The 22729-nt window shown below is 44.7% G+C and overlaps 1 protein-coding gene across 1 annotated transcript in view; it reads right to left on the reverse strand.

Moving 5' to 3' along the window:
• Nucleotides 1–22729, reverse strand: part of dscaml1 (Down syndrome cell adhesion molecule like 1) — a 504300-nt gene that overhangs the window by 81911 nt on the left and 399660 nt on the right. The window contains exons 17-18 of the mRNA XM_068054032.1: nt 21342–21582; nt 8034–8180 (exon numbers count right to left, since the gene is read on the reverse strand). Coding sequence (XP_067910133.1) covers nt 8034–8180; nt 21342–21582 — 388 coding nt within the window. The remainder of the gene's footprint in view (nt 1–8033; nt 8181–21341; nt 21583–22729) is intronic.

Below are 22729 nucleotides of genomic sequence, written 5' to 3' on the forward strand. Positions count from 1 at the left end.
ATTTCAAAAGGAAATTGGATGTGCACTTGAAGGAAATAAAGTTCCAGGGCTACAGGGACCGGGCGGGAAAGTGGGACTTACTGAATTGCTCTGCAGAGAGACGGCATGGACTCGATGGGCGGAATGGCCTCCTTCTATGCCATAAATGCCACTATAAGTCTAAAAATGTTGGCTATGGAACTACCTTTCATGTTGTGGCTGTAAAAACTATCTTCAACAATGGGATTTATTTCATGGAGGTCAGGAAGGATGTGGCAGTTAGTCATCAGCCTTATTCATATGAGTGAGGAGTCATTCTGCAGGACTCCCACTTTGTGTTACTTCAAATCAGCAAATCTTGGATCAGAGGCGCTGGCATCGGATAAGGGGGCACAGCATGACTGACACGACTTAAACAGTGATGTTGCCACAAGGGGGAGCTTCAGAAGGAATGGCGCAATTAAACAAGACAACCCACAAATACTGGAATAAAAACAGAAAGTGCTGGAAATACTCAGCAGGTCTGCCAGCATCTGTAGAGAGAGAAGCAGAGTTAACATTTCAGGTCTGTGACCTTTCATCAGAACTGGCAAAGATTAGAAATGTAATAGGTTTTAAGCAAGTAAAGTGGGGGTGACGGGGAAAGAGAACAAAAGGGAAGGTGTGTCATAGGACAGATGGCCGGAGAGATTAACTAACAAGGAGGTCATGGGGCAAAGGCAAAGAGAGTGTGCTAATGGTGCAGTGAAAGACAAAGCATTAGTGCAGAGAAAGTGTTAAAGACAGAATAATGAACAGCCCTAGCCAAATGCACAAACATGAAAAACCCAGTTTAAGGCAGGCACATGGGAAAAAAAGATGATAAAACAAAATAAAATAAAACAGTAATAAAAAAGAGGCCAGTCATGTTCTGAAATTATTGAACTCAATGTTCAGTCCAGAAGGCTGAAGAGTGCCCAATCAAAAAATTAGGTGCTGTTCCTCGAGCTTGCATTGATGTTCACTGGAACACTGTAGCAGGCCAAGGACAGACATTTGTACGTGAGCAGGGGTGTGTGTTGAAATGGCAAGCAAGCGGAAGCTCTGGGTCATGCTTGTGGACTGAGCGGAGGTATTCCGTAAAGCGGTCACCCAATCTGCTTTTGGTCTGCCCAATGTAGAGGAGACTGCATTGTGAACAGCGAATACAGTATACTAAATTGGAAGAAGTACAAGTAAATCGCTGCTTCACCTGAAAGGCGTGTTAGGGGCCTTGGATGTGAGGAGAGAGGGGGTAAAAGGGCAGATATTACACCTTCTGCGATTGCATGGGAAGGTGCCGTGGGAAGGGGACGAGGTATCGGGGGTAATAAAAACAAGAAATGCTGGAAATACTCAGCAAGTCTGGCAGCATCTGTGGAGAAAGAAGCAGAGTTAATGTTTCAGGTCAGTGACCCTTCATCAGAACTGGCAGAGCCAGAAATGTAATAGGTTTTAAGCAAGTAAAGCGGAGGTGGGGCCAGAGATAACAAAAGAGAAGGTGTTGATAGGACAAGGCCACAGAGAATAACTGACAAGAAGGTCATGCAGCAAAGACAAACGGTATGTTAATGGTGTGCTGAAAGACAAAGCGTTAGTACGGAGAGGGTGTTAATTGACAGAAAACTGAAAAGCCTGGCCCCAAGCACAGACATGAAAAAAACAGTGGGTAGGCACAGTAGAAAAACAAACTAAACAAACTAAAATAAAATAAACACATAAAAAAGAAAAATAACTAAAAATAAAAAGGGGGAGCCCATCATGCTCTGAAATTATTGAACTCAATGTTCAGTCCGGCAGGCTGTAGCGTGCCTAATCGGTAAATGAGATGCTTTTCCTCGAGCTTGCGTTGATGTCCACTGGAACACTGCAGCAATCCCAGGACAGAGATGTGAGCATGAAAGCGGGGGCGGGGGGGTGGGTGGTGTTGAAATGGCAAGCAACCGGAAGCTCGGGGTCATGCTTTCAGACTGAGCGGAGGTGTTCCGCAAAGCGGTCACCGAGTCTGCGTTTGGTCTCCCCAGTGTAGAGGAGACCACATTGTGAGCAGCGAATATAGTATACTACATTGAAAGAAGTACAAGTAAATTGCTGCTTCACCTGAAAGTAGTGTTTGGGGCCTGGGATAGTGAGGAGAGAGGAGGTAAATGGGCAGGTATTATACCTCCTGCGAGTGCAAGGGAAGGTGCCGTGGGAAGGGGACAAGGTGGTGGGGGTAATGGAGGAGTGGACCAGGGTGTCGCGGGAGGGAATGATCCCTTCGGAATACTGACAGGGGAGGGGAAGATGTGTTTGGTAGTGGCATCACGCTGGAGGTGGCGGAAATGGCGGAGGATGATCCTTTGGATGTGGAGGCTGGTGGGGTGGAAAGTGAGGACAAGGGGAACCCTGTCGCGTTTCTGGGGAGGGGAAAGGGTGAGGGTAGAGCTGCAGGAAATGGGCTGGACACGGTTGAGGGCCCTGACAACCACAGTGGGGGGGAATCCTTGGGTTGAGGAAAAAGGAAGACATATCAGAAGCGCTGTTGTGGAAGGTTGCATAATGAGAGCAGATGTGTTGGAGATGGAGAAACTGGGAGAATGGAATGAAGTCCTTACAGGAGGCAGGGTGTGAAGAAGTGTAGTCGAGGTAGCTGTGGGAGTTGGTGGGTTTATAATGAATATTAGTAGACAGCCTAATCCCAGAGATGGAGACAGAGAAGTCGAGGAAGGGAAGGGAAGTGTCAGAGATGGCCCACGTGAAGGTGAGAGAAGGGTGGAAATTAGAAGCAAAGTTGATAAAAGTTTTCCAGTTCCAGACAGTAGTAGGAAAGGGCACCAATACAGTCATCAATGTACTGGAAAAAGAGTTGGGGGAAAGGGGCCTGAGCAGGACTGGAACAAGGAATGTTCGACATACCCACAAAAAGACAGGCATAACTAGGACCCATGCGGGTACCCATAGCAACACCTTTTACTTGAAGGAAGTGAGTGGATTTGAAGAAGTTGTTCAATGTGAGAACAAGTTCAGCCAGGCAGAGGAGGGTGGTGGTGGATGGGGACTGGTTGAGCATCTATTCAAGGAAGAAGCGGAGAACCCTCAAACCATCCTGGTGGGGGATGGCGGTGTAGAGAGATTGGACGTCCATAGTGAAGAGGAGGTGGTTGGGGCCAGGAAACTGGAAATTGTCAATATGACGGAGGGTGTTAGAAGAGTCACAGATGCAGGTGGGAAGAGAATAAACCAGGGCAGAAAAGATAGAGTCAAAATAGGAAGAAATAAGTTCAGTGGGGCAGGAACAGGCTGAAACAATGGGTCTGCCGGGATAGTCCTGCTTGTGGATTTTGGGAACGAGGTAGAAGCGGGCTGTCTGGGGTTGCGGGTTGAGGTATCTGGGGTAATGGAGGAGTGGACCAGGGTGTCGCAGAAGGAACAATCCCTTCGGAATGCTGACAGGGGAGGGGAGGGGAAGATGCGTTTGGTGGTGGCATTACGCTGGAGGTGGTGGAAATGGCGGAGGATGATCCTTTGGATGTGAAGGCTGGTGGGGTAGAAAGTGAGGACAAGGGGAACCCTGTTGTGGTTCTGGGAGGGAGGGGAAGGGGTGAGGGTAGAAGTGCGGGAAATGGGTCAGACACAGTTGAGGGCCCTGTCAACCACAGTGGGGAGGAATCCTCGGTTGAGGAAAAAGGAAGACATATCAGAAGCGCTGATTTGGATGGTTGCATCATCAGAATAGATGCGTTGGAGACAGAGAAATTGGGAGAATGGAATGGAATCCTTACAGGAAGCCAGGTGTGAGGAAGTGCATTCGAGGTGGGTGTGGGGTCAGGCAGCAACTGAAAGAGGAAGTAAGTGTGGAGTCTCTGCAAACATTCAAAAGGGAGCTGGACAGATTTCTGGCTGAGATTGGCATCACTGTGTATAGAAGGATGGTGGGGATACTGGATGAGGTAATTCAGGGTTGCTGTGATCTCCTGGAACTCGTTTTGATTGTCTTTAGGGGTCTGAGAGGAATTTCCAAGAAGTCTTATTTCCCTGAATTGGCCAAGATTTATTTTTTTGAAAATCTGTTTACTCTTGTCCCTCCCAGGACGTTACAGAGTGGGTGGGAGCATTGATGGTACCTAATTTTATGGCAATGAAGAGGCCATTCGGCCCATCAAATCCATGCCGACTCTCCATAGAGCAATCCAGTCGGTCCCATTCCCCTGTTTTATCCCCATAGCCCTGAAAGTTTATTTCCCTCATGTGCCCATCCAATTTTCTCTTGAAATCACTGATCGTCTCCATTTCCACCACCCTCATATGTATGTATTGCTGCCTAAGAACACAGTCAAACCTAGAACCATGCCAACAGAGAGGATACACAAAACATTCCAGTAATTGTTGTAAATCAGGAGGTGGAAGGAAGAGAGGAATTTGGTGAAATTACAATCACCAGGTAAGCGGTACTGAGCAAACTGATGGAGCTGCGGACTGAAAAGTCCACAGGCTCTGAAGGGCTTCAGGGTCTTAAAAGAGGTGGCTAATGAGGTAGTAGATGCATTGGTGTTAATTTTTCAAAATCGTTAGATTCTGGAAAGGTTCCATCAGACTGGAAAGTAGCAAATATAACCCCTCTATTCAAGAGGTGTGGGGGGGGGGGGGGGAGGCAAAAAACAGGTGACTATAGGCCAGTTAGCTTGATCTCTGATCAGAATCAATCATTAAGGAAGCTATAGCTGGGCATTTAGAAAAACGTAAGGTAATCGGGTAAGGTAATATGAAGGTAATCGGGAATAGTCAGCATGGTTTTGTGAAAGAGAAATCATGTTTAACCAAACTTATTGGAGTTCTTTGAAGGAATAACATGCGCTGTGGATAAAGGGGAGCCCATTGATGTACTGTACTTGGATTTCCAGAAGGCATTTGACAAGGTGCCACATAAAAGGTTATTATGCAAAGAGCTCATGGTGTCAGGGGTAACATATTAGCATGGATAGAAGATTGGCTGGCTGGCAGAAAACTGACAGTATGCATAAATGGGTCCTATTCTGACTGGCAGGATGTGACGAGAGTAGATTCCCACAGGGGTCTGTGCTGGGGCCTCAACCTTTTACAATTTATAATAATGACTTAGATGAGGGGAGCAATGGCATGGCAGCTAAATTTGCAGGTGACACAAAGATAGATAGGAAAGTATGTTATGAAGAGGACATAAGGAGGTTGCAGACCACCTTTGACACCAATCCATCAAGCAGTGGTCTGCACGGAATGTCCTCAAGGCCCTACGGGAAAAGGAGATGGTTGATCCGGTTGGATGGTTCCCTGAGCAGACTGCGAATGTCATTTGGCGGAATGCCTCGTCACTAGAACTTTCAAACAAGCACCAAGATCTAGCTTGGCTGGTAGTGAGAAGAGCCTTCCCTGTCAGATCCTTCCTGCACGCCCAGACTCTCACACCCTCTGCACAATGCCGTCGAAGTGGCTGTGGTGGGGAAGAGACGGTTGCCCACCTCCTTCTGGAATGTGTCTTTGCAAAGCAGGTGTGGAAAGAGATGCAGTGGTTTTTGTCGAGGTTCATCCCAAACAGCTCTGTAACACAGGAGTCTGTGCTCTACGGGCTGTTCCCAGGGATGTACACCGAGATAAACATCAACTGCTGCTGGAGGACTATCAATTCGGTGAAAGACGCCCTTTGGTCTGCCCGAAACTTGCTGGTCATCCAGCGCAGAGTTGTCCACGACCAAATGTTGCAGACTGGCACATTCCAAGGTCCAGGATTACATGCTGAGGGACGCACTAAAGCTTGGGACAGCTGCGGCAAAGGCTTAATGGGGAAAGACCACTGTGTAAGGTCCCCCCACCAAGGTGAACTGAGGGGGCTGGACCAATGAAAAACCCCTCACTGTATCCAGAAAATATTTGGTTTGCTGTAAAATGTACAGAGCATGTAAAATGAAATGGAAGGGTTGTGAGGCAACTCACTTCTGTATTGAAGGAAACTGATCTCTTTTGCACTCCTTGTATTTTTTGACTTTGTGCTTTTTGGAACTGTTTGGTAATGTATTTTTTTTTACAGTTTTTTATGAAAAAAGTATATTTTGGAAATAAAAAAAGGTTGCAGACCAATATAGATAGGTTGAGTGAGTTGGCAAAAATATGGCAGATGGAGTATAATGTGGGAAAATGTGAAGTTGTTCTCTTTGGCAGGAAGAATAAAAAAGCAGAGTATTACTTAAATGGAGAATGACTGCAGAATTCTGAGGTGCAGAAGGATCTAGGTGTTCTAGTGCATGAGTCACAAAACCTTAGTATGCAGGTACTGTAAGTAATAAAGAAAGCTAATGGAATGCTATCCTTTATTACGAGAGGAATTGAAAATAAAAGTTAGGATGTTAAACTTCAGTTATACAGGGCATTGGTGAGACTACATCTCGAATACTGTGTGCAGTTTTGGTCTCCTTATTTAAGGAAGGATGTAAATACATTGGAATTGTTTCAGAGGAGGTTTACTAGATTGATACCTGTAATGAGTGGGTTGTCTTATGAGGAAAGATTGGACAGACTGGGTTTGTTTTCACTGGAGTTTAGAACAGTGAGGGGAGACTTGATTGAAGTTTATAAGATCCTGAACGGTCTTGACAAGGTGGATGTGGAAAGGATGTTTCCTCTTGTGGGTGAGTCCAGAACTAGGCGGCACTGTTTTAAAATTAGGGGTCACCCTGTTAAGACAGAGATGAGGAGACATTTTTTCTCTCGGAGGGTTGTGTGATTTTGGAACTCTCTGCCTCAGAAGGTGTTTGAGGCGAGGTCATTGAATATTTTTAAGGCGGAGGTAGATAGATTCTTGTTAGGCAAGGGAATCAAAGATTATCGGGGGTAGATGGGAGTGTGGAATTCGAGACACAAACAGATCAGCCATGATCTTATTGAATGGTGGAGCAGGCCAGAGGGGCCGAATGGTCTACTTCTGCTCCTAATTTGTAGATTCGTAATGTGTTTCCCTCTCTGCAGTTGGTCTGTAGATTAATGTGATGTGACAACCAGTCGCAGCTCTACAGGAATGCCAGCAGAGAAAGTGTGTCTTCATTCTGGAGAGACATCTATCTTCTGGCATATGCAGGTTCAGAGAAGCCTGTTAGTGTATACTGGTGCTCAGACATGTGGGAGTCAACTGATCGCAATGAGGATTATTTCCCCCTATAGAGACCTCTACCTGTTTGGTTCAGTTCACAAGACTAAGCAGAGACTGATCTAATTTCTTCCCAACATCCCCACTTTCATCCCAGAATACTACCTGATGGAAGCATGGTTGCTTGACTATTCAGATGAGTTGTGTCTCTGTGCCGTACAAACCAGGAAATTCCCATGCTCGGTGTCTGCTCTGTGCTGAATTAGTTGTTTCCAACTGGGGACAAGAGTAGAAGCTGCAGAGCTGCTGGTTTTGGGAAGGGTGGGTTGGCCAGTGTTCCTGTTCCCAATTGTTACACAGGGACTGATTACTAGAGAAGGTTGAGAAGAGATTTGATGGAGGTGTTCAAATTCATGAGGGGTCAAGACAGAGTAGATAGGGAGAAACTGTTCCCAGTGGCGGAAGGGTTGAGAACCAGAAGACACAAATTCAGTGATTGGCAGAAGAACGAAAAGTGACATGAGCAAAACCTTTCTACTCAGTGAGTGGTTAGGATCTAGAATGCAGTGTCTGAAGTGGGAGTTAGATTCAATCGTGGCTTTCAAAAGGAAATTGGATAAGCACCTGAAGGGAAAAAAATCGCAGGGCCATAGGGAAAGGGCGGGGGAGCAGGACTAGTTGAATTGCTCTTGCAGAAATCCAGCACAAACACGACGGGCCGAATGGCCTTCTGGGCTGTAACCATTCTATAATTTTATGAGGACTGGATCATTGTCAAAGGCCATGATAGGGAAATGACAACTTGGGCATGGAGTTGGGAGCATGACCACCACCCATGGCACCATAGTGAAGTTAACACCTTCAAGAGGGGAAGAAAGTATTGAAGAGAGGGAGAAAAAAGATGCAATGCTCAGCTGAGGGTCTGGAGCTAGCAACTGACCTCCATCTTGGTACACGGACCAGTAAATAACTCGGAAGCCCTTTAGCACTCCATTTAAAGTACTCCGAGGAGGTGGTGACCAGATGATGGTAACAACATCAGATGAGATCGACACGGCTTTCACATTGTCTGGAGGTTGGCTGGGAACTGTGGGGAGATAAGATAAGTGAAAATACAAAGCAAACCTCATCAATACTACAAACCAACAAGGAATTAATAAACCATTCAGGTATGGCCAGCCTCTTGGAGGGGCAATATCCTGTTATGAAATGCATATCCTATTAAAGTGACAGTTTAATACCTCTTGAGACACCAGTCACTGTACACGTTCCAGTCCTGCTTTTAAAGGGACTTCATCTTTAGGAAAATGCATTCACCAATCCTTTTTCTTCCTTATACACCCACAGTGCAATCACATAAGTTATGTCGGATTGTGTCATGTGACACATAAAATGAACACATAATTCTTCTGGGTGCCTTTTCCCCTTCACAGTCTAAATATTATTTGAGAAATTGGTTTAACTGAAGCAAGTGTCCCTTTAAGAGTTCTTTCAAAAGACATCAGTTTCCTTTATTTAAAAAGTTACCTAAAGTGCTGACATTATAAAAACAACTTGTAGTTATAAAAGCACCTTTAAAGTAAAAATATGTCCCAAGGCACTTCACAGGAGCATGCGAAAGCAATATTATGGCACCGAGCCATATAAGGAGATATTAGGGCAAATGACCAAGAGCTTGGTCAAAGAGACAGGTTTTGAGGAGCACCTTAAAGGAGGAAAGAGAGGTAGAGAGGCAGAGAGGTTTCGAGAGGGAATTCCAGAGTTTATGACCAAGGCAGCTAAAGCCGCAGCCACCAATAGGGGAGTGATTAAGATCGGGGATGCTCAAGAAAACAGAATGAGAGGAGCGCAGAGATCTGGGAGGGCTGTTGGGCTGGAGGAGATTACAGAGATAGGGCAACTTGCTCCAGCACAAAGAATTGTCCACCACCGAATGTTGCAGACTGGCACATTCCAAGGTCCAGGACTACGTGCTGAGGGACGCACTAAAGCTTGGGGCAGCCGCAGCAAAGGCTCAATGGGGAAAGACCACAGTGTAAGGTCCCCCCACCAAGCTGAACTGAGGGACTGGATCCATGGGAAACCCTTCGAACTGTATCGTTAATATTTTCATTTGCTGTAAAATGTAAAAATGTTAATGGCATGACAAATGAAATGGAAGGGCTGTGAGGCAACTCATGATTGTATAGAAGGAAACTGATCACCTTTGCACTGTTTGTATTTTTTGACTTGATGCTGTTTTAAACTGTTTGGGAATGTAATTTTTACAGATTTTTATGAATAAAGTATATTTTGGAAATAAAAAAAAAGATTACAGAGATAGGGGCAGCCAAGGCAAAGGCTCAATGGGGAAAGACCACTGTGTAAGGTCCCCCCCACCAAGATGAACTGAGGGGCTGGATCCATGGGAAACCCCTCAACTGTATCCAGAAAATATTTGTTTTGCTGTAAAATGTACAGGGCATGTAAAATGAAATGAAAGGGTTGTGAGGCAACTCACTCCTGTATTGAAGGAAACTGATCTCCTTTGCACTCTTTGTATTGTTTGACTTTGTGCTTTTTGGAACTGTTTTGTCATTTTTTTTTACAGTTTTTTATGAATAACGTATATTTTGGAGAAAAAAAAAGATTACAGAGATAGGGAAGTGGCCATGCCATGGGGTGGTTTGAAATCAAGGATGAGAATTTTAAAATTTAGGTGTTGCTTAAGCAGGAGCTAATGTAGGTCAGTAAACTTAGAGGTGATGGACTTGGTGCAAATAAGGACACTAGCAACAGAGTTTTGAATGACCCTAAGTTTACAGAGGGTTAGAATATGGGAGATCTGCCAGCAGTACATTGGAAAATCAAGTCTTGTGGTAACAAAGGCAATAGGTAAGGGTTTTCGGGCTTTGAGGGAGGGGGCTGATTTGAGAGGGATTATAGAGCCTGATAGTATTCATCGCCACCAGCAGGGATAACTAGTAACTAAGGGTGCTTCAACCTTCGTCATCCTGATTATGTGTGCATTAGTTCCATTCTAACACACTGTTGATGCAGTAACTCACCCAGTTTGATTCCACTGATATCCTCATCTGTACCCATGACTTGAGGGAAGACATTTTAACATCAACAGAAACAAGTGTCATCAATGATTCCATTGATAAAGACACTGCCCAGTGTGGTATTGAGCCATACAGACCAGGAAGGTCCCAAGCTCAATGCCTGGTTGGTGCTTAGTTTGTTGATCTGACAGTGGTAGGGATGTCATAATTAGCCTCAGCTTCCTGGGGGCAGGAGCGGGAAACAGACAAGATTCCCACTCCTGACTGGTATGCTGATCCTTGCTGGAAGGTGCACACTTTTGGACTTCAGGTGAGGACTCATCTGTAAAGCACCCATGATTGAATAGCATGTCTAACACGCTCTGCTTAAGTTCACATGTGAAGAATGATTGCTTGAAGGGTAAACCAGCAGGACAACAGTGCCTATCAAACCGTTATCCAGGAGCTGTCAGCACTTTTAAGGAAGGGAAGAATTCCAACAGGAAAACAACTCAAAAGAAGCTAAAATTAATGCTCTATCTTTAGAATGTTTTGTTTTAGAAAAGCGACAGGTTTAAATAGAGGATCTGGATTGGCGCAGGCTTGGAGGGCCGAAGGGCCTGTTCCTGTGCTGTAATTTTCTTTGTTCTTTAGGTGCTGAGACTCACTTCGAGTTCTCCAACGGGATTAAGCCTGAAACCAAACTCGAAAGTTGTCTTTACTCCATACATAAATGTGTAACTATGGTAAAGGCACTATACAAATGCAAGTTGTTGTTATTTTGCCCCAATATGTGGCTACTTCTCTTCAGAAAAGAGTGTGAGAGTATATGAACAGAACCATGGTTGCCAAGTGTTTTTAGTTTTAATGATATGTTATGCTACACTGCCAGCATCAAATTGATTTGCATACATTGACCATTGGCCTTTTTCAGAGAGCATGGAAGGGGCGGACAAGCCAATATATGTCTACAGGATTTATAAAATGCTCTTCTTATTTCCATAGTCTGGTGACCAATGCATTTGATGGATTCATTTTGATAATCATCTGGAGTGTAGGGGTCAGAGAAGTCTTTCTATCCAACATCTCCAGTTCATTGGTTGGGGAAAGAGGGAGTTTGATGGATATGGTCTCTTGTCACATTTTCAAATCTTAAAGACATCTTGAAAGTTTTTAATTGTTATTTGTCCACTTATTTATAACTTGTTAAAATTGCTCAGGTGTCCGTGGGCTGGGTTTTACGTTGGGCGGCTGGGAGCTGGCCACCGACGGACAAGTCGGTGGCGCATCTGCCTCCGCCTAGCCTGGGGATCCATCCCGCCTTTTACAGGTCCCCAGACTTTACTTGTTCCGAGGCAGGCCTTCCACCTGCTTGAGGGAAGAAGTCCCGCTTCATTGAGCTGCCGGCCAGTCAGTGGGCCGGCAGGTCTTAGTCCCAGCAGTGCCACTGCTCCCAGTGGCCACTGCTGGGACTGCAGCCCAGCCGACGGCAGAAGAAGACTTGGAGCTGGGATTTCAGGTGAGTTTTGGTTGCCTCGCCGGGGGTAATCGGTCGGGCCCCAGCAAGGCAAGGGTGGTCGTTTGGGGGGAAGGGGGGCATGTTGGTTCCTGGGGTGGTTGGGGAAGCGGGGGCGGCCCTCAATTGGGCACCCTGTGCCCAAATTTCATGGCCCACCCTGGCTCCAGGATGCCTGCTTGCCACGTGTAAAATCCGTGTGGAGGTGGGCAAAGGCCCTTAAGTGGCCGTTAATTGGCAACTTAAGAGCCTTGGTTAGCCTGGGGCGGGTGGCCTGTTTCTCGCCCCCACCCCCCCCCCCCCACCCCCATCCTAGGTAAAGTGGGGCGGAGGTGGGAACGGGTCAGGAAGGCCTCCCGGAGCCTCCTGCTCCATTTTATGCCATTCCACCCCCCACCCCCCACCATCCAGCTCATTGGGGTGGTGTAAAATTCCGGCCTGTGTGTCTCTTGTTTCCTCCACATTGGAGAGGATGAAAAAGGATTTCCTGTTTTAAGATATCAACTCAAAGACAGATGATCACCACTCTTTAGCTAGATGGCTTTATAAAGGTTATCACCAGGATCGTGTGTGCGGCAAACTCAATTAATAACGTTTGCCTGGCTGCAGGATACAGAGTGAAATCAATTGGAATTATTCATCATATTAAGGGCATCCTGGTACAAAGCTTTCACAGCTTGACTTTGTTTTGAGAACAGATGAAAGACTTGTGACAGATTTTTGAGGAGATCTCCATTAATGTCCACCTGATGGACAGCTCTGCGGCCAGTGCTAAGGATAAAGGCGATAGACTTCTCTCAGTTTGTCTGTACCCATTGGGATAGATGCCGGAATACTCTATGATGATTAGCTGAGGCCACTTGTTTTATGTTATGGATGATGGTCTAGGTTTAGTCTTGCTAAGAGAATTAGCAAAGAATTGCATTTTTTATTATTTTTGTGCATCGAGGGAGGGACAAGTTAAATATCCAGTAATCGGATGAAATTGCCATTCTGATTTTCTGCTGCTTTCTACGCTTTACATTTAATAAATCTGATTTACAGTGTATAGCCTAGGTCACACAATCTGATGAGTGTTTATTCTTTCTCAAGGCCAGGAGCTCACAAGAGAGCTCCAAGAAATTGTTAGCGGATGCTACATTACAAGATATTGCAAAAAGCCACTTTGAATAGGATGATTCAACCCCTCAAGCCTGTTCTGCTGATATGTACCTCAACTCCATTTACCCGCTTCTGTTCCATATCTCTTCATATTTCATAGAATCATAGAATGGTTACAGTGCAGAAGGAGGCCATTCAGCCTGTCATATCCATGCTGGCTCTCTACAAGAGAAACTCACCTAGTCCTATTCCCCTGCCTTTGCCCTGTAGCCCTACAAATGTTTTCTCTTCAGACAATTGTCCAGTTCTCTTTTGAAGGCCACAGTTCAATCTGCCTCCACCACATTCTCAGGCAGTGCATTCCAGATCCTTACCACTCGCTGCATAAAAAAGTTTTTCCTTATGTCGCCGTTGCTTCTTTTGCCAATCACCTTAAATCAGTGTCCTCTGGTCCTGAATCCTTCAGCCAATGGGAACAGTTTCTCCCTATCGACTCTGCCCAGACCCCTCATGATTTTGAACACCTCTATTAAATCTCCTCTCAGTGTTCTCTTCTCCAAGGAGAACAGCCCCAGCTTCTCCAATCTGTCCATGTAACTGAAGTTTTTCATCCCTGGAACCATTCTCATGAATCTTTTCTGCACCCTCTCTAATGCTTTAACATCCTTCCGAAAGTGTAGTGCCCAGGACTGGACACAATACTCCAGTTAAGGCCGAACCAGTGTTTATCGTAACATCCTTGTTTTTGTACTCTATGCCCCTATTAATAAAGGATCCCATATGCTTTGTTAACCACTTTCTCAACCTGCCCTGCAACCTTCAAAGATTTGTGCACATATACCCCAGGTCCCTCTGCTCCTGATACCCTAAGATACTCCAAGATACTCTTGACACCCTAATCTAAAAATAAATCTGTCACCCTCAGTCTTGAAAATTTCAATTGACGGCCAGCATCCCCTACCTTTCCATTACCCTTTGTGTGGCAAAAAAGTGCTTCCTGATTTAACTCCTAAATAGCCCCAGCTCTAATTTCATTATTGTGCCCCTTTGTTCTGGATTCCCCTGACCAGAGGAAATTGCTTCTCTGTATCTACCCTCTCGAACCCTTTTTATAATTTTAAACACCTCAATTAGATCAACCTTCTAAACTCAAGGAAGAGTGAGGGCTCGATTAAAGGGGTGAGTGTGAAGGCCTAAAGCCGTGACAGTGACAGTTTGGGGTAGGGCGACACGCATCTGTGACCCTTGATGCTGCTGATTTAAGCTTTTCTCTCTCCCTGACTTTCTTTCTCTACTCCATCATTTTTTTTTCACACTTCTCTGCTCTCACTAGTGCTTTTGTATATCAATCCTGTCAGGAGTCAAAACATTGAATCATCTCAATTGATTTTTAAAAAAAAATCAATAACTCCATTTGTGGAACAGAAATAAAATGAATCAGGTACAGTTTCTCTTCCTAACCTCTTGATACCTGCAAAGGGCTCACTTGGGTCAAGGAAAGTATGGTTCAATCATAATATTCCATATGTAACTGCCACCTCCCCCACTCCCTCTATCTCATGATCTACGCGGCTACCATCTTGAGAATTCGTTTCTCCAATGGCTCCATGCCAACCTCCACCATTCACAAATTTCAAAACATGCCCTCGACTACATCAAAGCCTGTACCCACATTGCCCCATTCTCACTAAGCCCCATGCCAAGTGAATTGACCTTAAGATCCTCTTCCTGATCCTCAATCCTACCACAGACTTACCTCACCTCACCTCAGCAACCTCCTCCAGTTGTACACCTCTTTACATTCTGCTCCTCCAACCTACACCCTCTACCCCCTTCATAAGTGACCCCTTGCCCACAGGAGCTCTCTCCCTCAACACCTACATTGTTACCTCCCTCCGTCCCTTCAAAAGCCCCAAGAATCTTCTCTTCAATTATGTCCCCTGCCAACTCCTCTTTGCCCTTCCTTCCTTCCGCTTGGCCTCAACACTATGTCCATTGCCTGTAAAGTGTTTTGAGGTGTCTGGAATCTGTAATAAGCCTTGCGACAAAAGCTTTCTCCCATTCTCCCTTCACCCGTGGTCCAGGTGCCAACACTTGTTGGAGTGAAAGCAAAATGTTGCAGATGCTGGAAATCCGAAATAAAAACAGAAAGTGCTGGAAATACTCAGCAGGTCTGGCAACATCTGTGGAGAGAGAGAAACATCAACGTTAACTCTGTTTCTCTCTCCGCAGATGCTGCCAGACCTGCTGAGTATTTCCAGCACCTTCTGCTTTAACTTGTTGGAATGAGTTCATCAGCAACCCTCCTGCTATTTAATAACAACAACAACAAATAGCATTTGCATACCCCAAGGTGATTCACAGAAGCATAATCAGATAACAAATGACATCAAGACAAGGAGGCAGATTTAGGAGGAGTGACTAAAAGCTTGCCAAAGAAGGAGGTTTTAAGGAGCATTTTATTTGTTCAAATGGCAATTTTCCATCTGTGAGTCTGGACAAAGGATGCCCACAGGGAATTTAACAATTGAGCTCAGCTCGATCCAGTCTTCACCCTCGGTGTCAACACCAGCGGTCTCTGGAGAGTGAGCAAGTACAGCAGCCATTGCTGAATTTTGCACCTTCCTCACCCAGGAGCACCGAGTCCCATCAAAGTGCCCCCAATTGCTGGACCAGCAGCAGTCAGCTAACACAGCAGCTGCTATCCTCTGACGTGTGTAACTCAGCAGAACACTGAACGGAGCATTTACTCCATATTAAATGCTGGGAAGACCACGACCTGTTAATTATGATTCATTGTGCAGATTGATTGCTATCCTTTCACTTTCAGAGTCTGCCTGAAGACTGACCTCCCTGAGAAGGGCCTAAACAGCATCCCCTTTCCCACAATGAGCTGTAAACTGAAATAAAAGAAGAGCTAAAGAGTGTTTGAACCAGTGGAAAAGAAAGATCAGCTGACAGAATTACATTGGTAAACCTCGATGTGTTTCCACCATTCTTTATAATTATTAATAATCTTACCAACTATGGTTAGAATGTGACAACCTGATAGGCTGCTTTAATTACTGCAATTTGCATGCTTTTAAATTATCACCTAGAGCAGATTATTAACTAATTAATGGTTCCTTTTATGTTTAGCTGGAAAGAAAGATTTGCATTTATCTAGTGCTTCACACCACCACCAGACATCTCAATGCAGTTTACATCCAATGAAGTACTTTTGAAATGTAGTTACTGTTGTAATAGTTTAGTTTAGTTTAGAGATACAGCACTGAAACAGGCCCTTCGGCCCACCGAGTCTGTGCCGACCATCAACCACCCATTTATACTAATCCTACACTAATCCCAATTTCCTACCACAATCCCCACCTGTCCCTATATTCCCTACCACCTACCTATACTAGGGGCAATTGCTAATGGCCAATTTACCTATCAGCCTGCAAGTCTTTGGCATGTGGGAGGAAACCGGAGCACCCGGAGGAAACCCACGCAAACACAGGGAGAACTTGCAAACTCCACACAGGCAGTACCCAGAATTGAACCCGGGTCGCTGGAGCTGTGAGGCTGCGGTGCTAACCACTGCGCCACTGTGCCGCCCATGTAGGAATCACAGTAAATTGTGCACAGCAACTCCTACAAACAGCATTCTGATAATGTGTATGTGTGCTATTGATTGAGGGACAAACATTGGTCAGGATACCAGGGATACCCTTGCTCTTCTTTGAAATAGTGGCATAGGATCTCTTAGACAGGACCTCAGTTGAACACCTCATCTGAAGGACAGTACGGCACTCCCTCAGTACTGCACTGGAGTATTAGCCTAGATTTATGTGCTCAAGTCCTGAAGTGGGACTTGAATCCAGAACCATGAGACTCAGAGACAAGAGTGCAATCAACTGAGCCACAGCTGACAAAAATATAGTGTTTTGGAGCTGAAAGTTCCTTACTCAATCCCTCATCTTATTTTACCATTGCAAAGGAAGAATAGTGAACATCGTTGGTGTTGGGTGAAAGGGTGTGAGCTAGGGCCTAATTTCAGGAACTTTCTGTTAACGTGCAGTGAAATAAATCTGCGTTTTTATACAATGTCTCCTGGCATTGCTGAATCATCTCAAAGTGCTTCATGTGGAGACTTCCTTTTGCAGGTCAGAGACAGTTGCAGAGGACAACATCACAACTGTTTTACTGTCAGTTCTTGTTATTCTTTCTGTCAATTGATATAACCTCCATATAAAAAATCGCCAGATAGCATTGCTCCATTTTTAGGATGAAACAGAAAATGCTCTTTGAGATTCTCTCACTTAGAATAACAGTTATCATAACACATGTCTGATAACACGTTTGCAATCAATACATTTTATTCCTTTCTCTCTGTGCTTTGAAAGACCTAGACACTGCTGTCATTGTCCTCAAGGCAAGGTAGAAAGTAGCCAGTCTATTGTATATTTGAAAGCTGAAATCACATCACTTTTTGACCACTTGGGTATTGTATTAAATGTTTATTGCACATTCGATGTGTACTACTAATAATTGAATATGATTGAATATTGGACCAGAGTTAAATTGACAGAGAGGTTGGTATTAAAGCCTGGGTCGTGTATAAAATTAAAACTCGACTCAGGCTCGACCGGACAACAGCCAACCCGAACCCAACCCGGGCCTGAGTCCTTTAATTTTTCCTCATGCCCAACCTGACCCGAAAGTATCAAACATATTATTGAAACATAAAAAAATCATAGATTAAAAAGAAAAGAATACAAAACAAAACAATACAGTCCAGCCCAACCCGAGCCTAGCCCGAATGCTGGACAGAGAATATAGACCCGGCCCAACCCAAACCTGACACACGTAGTCGGGTTTGGTCAGTAGCAAGGCTTTAGCTGGTAAACGTGATTCTCCACAAGGTGACTCTTTCATCACACTCACAGCTTCATAGTGACAAACTACTGAGAAAGAAGTTTCCTCACAAAGATATTTTTTTATGAAGATGAGAGAGGAATGAGTGGAAGTGAGAGAGCAAGAGAGAAACAGAGAGGATGGGTGGAAAAGAGAGAGAACAAAGAGAGAAAGAGGCAGACAAAGAAAGAAGGAGAAAAAGACAGAAAGAAAGAATCTGGGCAGGTATAGAGACTCTCCCAAAGAAAAGAGAAACAAACAGAATGATATGGGCACAAAAACAGAGGCCCTAAATTTCCTTGGACTATCTGCCGCTGCACTGCCTTAACTTGATCAGCTGTGAGGCAGAGGGGGAGAGGGGCAGAGGGAAGAGACAGGCAAAGGGGAAGAGAGGCAGAGGCGGAAGAGCGTCAGAGATGGGGAGAGGCAGAGGGGGAGAGGTGGAAGTGAGGCAGATGAGGAGTGGAGGAGAGAGGCGGGGGGAGAGAGGCAGAGGGAAAAGAGGCAGAGGGAGTGAGGCAGAGGGGGTGATGGGGAAGAGGGACAGGGGGGAGAAAGGCAGAGGGAAAAGAGGCAGAGGAGGAGAGGGGGAGAGGCAGAAGGGGAGAGCGGCAGAGGGCATGGGAGGCAGAGGGGGTGAGAGGCAGAGGGGGTGAGAGGCAGAGTGCAGATGTGGTGGGATGAAAAGAGAAACAAGAGATTAAACCGAAACAAAACATATAAATATATCTCCTAAACACTGACTGGCATCGCTTCCACATACTGACACAAAAAGAAACCCATTCAATTGGACACCTGCCAAAACCGCAGTGATTCTCTGCAAAATAAAATCACCAGGTAAGACAGACATTGAGTCGTAATTCATGTAACTCTGTCATAAGAATCCAGAGCTGGTCTTTTGTGGTTCCACCAAGTGTTTAGAAGCAGAGCAATCTTCCTCCTCTTTATGTGTTGGAATAGTGTGACATCAATTATTTCATGCTGAATTATGCTGATAACAGGCTTAACAGATACTGTGCCTGATGACGGTGTTGGGAGATTACAGGGTGCTACACTCATTAAAAGCTAATCATTGAATTGTAAATCCAGGCTGACATCAGTTTAATTAGATGACAGATCCACTGTAATTTGGATTTCGAGATCCTGTAAATGCTGATTGGTGCTTCTTTGTTACAAAACAATTAGGAAGACAAAGCGAGAAAACTCAGACTGCCTCGCTATCCTCCATTTACAACAACAACAAAATTATAGCTTTTCATAAATTGTCAGTAATCACAAAAAAATGCCAGCGGTGTTGTGTTTACTCCCTGAAGTGTTTTATTTTAACTTGCGGAGGAATCCTGCTCTAAATGATGACAGTGCGCAATCAACACTGTCGCAGTTGAGTTATCGAATGTGCGAGAATCTGTCATTTCTTTTTTAAAAGTTCACTTCTTAATTTCTTTCTTGTGTGTGAATGAATACATTCATCAAGACGATGGATGACGATAGAAAAATAACCTTGAAAATCCTGAACTGAAAGACAATATGGGCCGATACTGTCAGCAGAGAAAACAGGGAAGAGCAGTTTTAGGGGGAAATTATCAGTCTTGAAAAATAGGCTATTTATTAAAGGACCACAGCAGGTAAAGCAACCCAACTCCTCAAAGGAAACCCAACACCTACTAAGGTCATAGCAGCACTAATTCAGCCAGTGATTGATATACTCTCAAAAGGCATAGCCGTGGAACAGAAGGAAGGCAGTCAGGCCGAATGGCCCCATTGACTGTGTGCTGTCTGGATCTGTAGATGGCCACCTTGTCCAGGCCAAGGAACAGACCCACAAGGAGGTGCTCTGATCTGCTCGCTCCCCTCCACACCAGCTGGACAAAGATTAGGAGCGGGGGACTAAAGTGCTGGCAGAAATTGAGGAGCAGCACCTTCAAATAGTGGAAGAGGGGGCTGCAACCTCTCACACTCTGTATAGACATGAAACTTGGACTCATCCAGGCTACAGAAACTGCAGGCAGCCTGAGAGTCAGTGAATCTGTTTAAAAATCTATTTGACATGGCTACTCCGTGCAGCACTCTCCATGCCATGTTTAGTCCTCATCCAGCACTTCTTAATGCCCTTCCTGTGTTACACCACCACATCCTCTTCAAGGATTTTATAAGTGAGGACAAGGTAAGATCATTTACCCCTGTGTATTGCAAATTAACGAAGGAATTAGGTTATTATGAATCCAGCAATTTAGATGATTTTGAGGGGGAAATATTAATGAATTTTATAGGTCGGTGTAATTAAAACTTCACATCACCTTTGTCACCCTTGTTTCACACGTGTCTCTGTGCCTCATTAGATCAGCAGGTTATATGGACCTCAACTCTAAATAAGAAGTCAGCCTGCTTCCAACTCCTGGAACTGGCTTTTTGTAACCAGCCAATTCAGGAAACCTTTCAACAATGCCATGAAAATGTGTTAGGTTGAATGATAATTTTTTTAATCCTCCGGCTGGAAACCTGAATATTAAACTGGCGAAGATGAACCACTCAAACCTTGCAAGATTTGAACTCTGCCTGCTGACTGTGAGCACTGAGGCATATTTCCTGCTGCAGACTGTAGTGTTCAGTGGTTTAACTGATCTGTGTTCGATTGTGTTAGTTTGTTCACTGATCGATGTTCACTGTGCTTAATTGTCTAAGCCTGAAGGGGGAGCCACTGAGAGTAGAGGGGTTTCCGGAAAGAACAGACAGACACCATCTTGAAGGAAATCAGCTGCATTGCTGCCTCCCAGAGAACACCGAATCAGCGTCCACATCTTCAAGCCGCAAGCCTCAGGACCACCAAAGGAAAGTCACGCAACCACCGTATTCGGCCTGAAGCCAGCCAAGTCACCAACCTCCACATACACTATACGCCTTTTATTTCTCTGGACTCTAATTTGACAAATCTATCCTTCTCCACTCTGTAATCTATTTGTGTGTGTGTGTGTGAAAGTTGAGGCGTATTTTATTATTTTACTTAGATCAGTTTAAGTACAATAAAGCTAGTCTCTTTGTTAAACTCAAGAAAACCTGTCCAATTGGTTCTTTTTATGATCACGTGCGTAAACGTTAAACACTCACTGAATTTGCAAGTATATCCTTTTCAAAAAGAAATAAACCTGTTGTGGGCAAAAAAGGAGAGAGAAAAGAGGGGAGCCCTTCAACCCCTCCTCACCTGATCATAACAACAACATAAGCCAGGCCCTTTCCAATTTCTAGGCTGTTTTTGGTTTCTCGTTTAAGTAGCCATACAGTAGGGGACACTCTTTTGAGGTTGGGTCATAGACACATTGTTGGGGGAAGGGTTTGCTCTGGGCTGTACCTGATCTGGGAGTCCTTAATGCTGTGACTGATGGCCTGAAATGGAAGTTGTTCCAATTTGAAGCAATAACATCCTTCACTTTGCTGGGCCCTAATTATGATATTTCTTCATTGTCCACATTGGTACAGGGGAAGGTCCCTTTCTGAGGTTAGCTCAGAGGACCATAGTTGGGACAGAATGGATGGAGTTTCACTCTGTTTTTAATTAGGCTGAGCCTAACTGGTAACGGATGACACTGAGCTCAAAATGGCTAAACTGGAAAAAGTCCCATCGCTCAGCATCCCTCTACATTGGTGAGCATGAAAAATACAAAAGTTAGTAATCCCACAAAATCACTTTGCAACACCTGCTTGGAACACATCTTACCGTCTTCAAGTGTTGTAGCATTGATTTCAGAGGAACTTGGACCTGTCCCAGCTCTGTTGAATGCCTGGACTACAACACCATATTGCGCAAACTTCTTCAGATTGTCCAGTGTGTAAACTTCACTGTCCCCAGTGGCCTTCATCTCCACAATACTGTACTGACCATTGCTGCCAGGGCCATTTTCCCGGTACCCGATTTGGTAGCCCCGGATCACCCCATTCTGAAGTTCCTTCTTGGGTGCCTGAATATCAAATACAAAGCGCCATAAATTCAGGCCTAGGGGTTTAGCCATCTAATCAATAAATTGTGCTTTACATTCCATTTCAGTGGTTAGTTAGCAAAGGCTGCTCTGAATCACAAAGGTCCCACCAAACCCACCCTGTTGATTCATTCCTTATACTGATCAATAGCCATCAGGAAGAGGGCTGTTGGGAGCATGGGGAAAATTCACAGCCGAACAGGTCCCTTGGTGACATTTTACTCATATATGACATTAGATATATACAAATATAGAATACATCCTTGGGGATAACTCTCAACTTCAGCGGAGTGCCAATCTTCCAATAAGGATCCACCGCCTGTTATACACTCCAACCGATTAACCTTCCCACTGCAGTGTATAAACGGGCAGATGATTTACTACTGTAAGTTTCCTACTCCCCCGCCAAAGTTACAGGTTTTCTCAGTGATATATCTACATATTGGTTCATTATTGGAGGACAACAGTAGTTACTGTGAGCTCTAGGGTTTGGAAGCAGAAAACTGAATGCACCTGAGTCTCTATCTATGACTGAAGATCGTCACTGTAATCCAAAGGGCATTGCATTTCATTTCATAGACTGGAAACTGCAGTCAATTATTTTTATTTTTTGTATTCATAGAATGATATGGCATTTATAACACAGAAACAGGCTATTCAGCCCAAAAGGTCTATACTGGCATTTATGCTCCACAAGAGCCTCTTCCCACCTAACTTCATATCAGCACATTCTATTCTCCCTCATGTACTTATCTGGCTTCTCCTTAAATGCATCAATGCTATTCTCTTCAACTAGTCCATGTGGCAGCACATTCCACATTCTCCTTTTTAAAGTGTTCTTAAGCATGGGGAGGCGGGGGCATTGTGGTAATGTCAGTAGACGAGTAACCCAGGCTAATGTTCGAATCCCACCATGGCAGATGGTGGAATTTGAATTCAATTAATAAATCTGGAATTTAAAAAGCTAGTCTAATGGTGACCATGAAACCATTGTCAATTGTTGTAAAAACCCATCTGGTTCACTAGTGTCCTTTAGGGAAGGAAATCTGCCGTCCTTACCTGGTCTGGCCTACATGTGACTCCAGACCCACAGCAATGTGGGTGACTCTTAACTGCCCTCTGAAATGGC

This window comes from Heterodontus francisci, chromosome 22 (genome assembly GCF_036365525.1).
Source record: "Heterodontus francisci isolate sHetFra1 chromosome 22, sHetFra1.hap1, whole genome shotgun sequence".
Classification (NCBI taxonomy): domain Eukaryota; kingdom Metazoa; phylum Chordata; class Chondrichthyes; order Heterodontiformes; family Heterodontidae; genus Heterodontus; species Heterodontus francisci.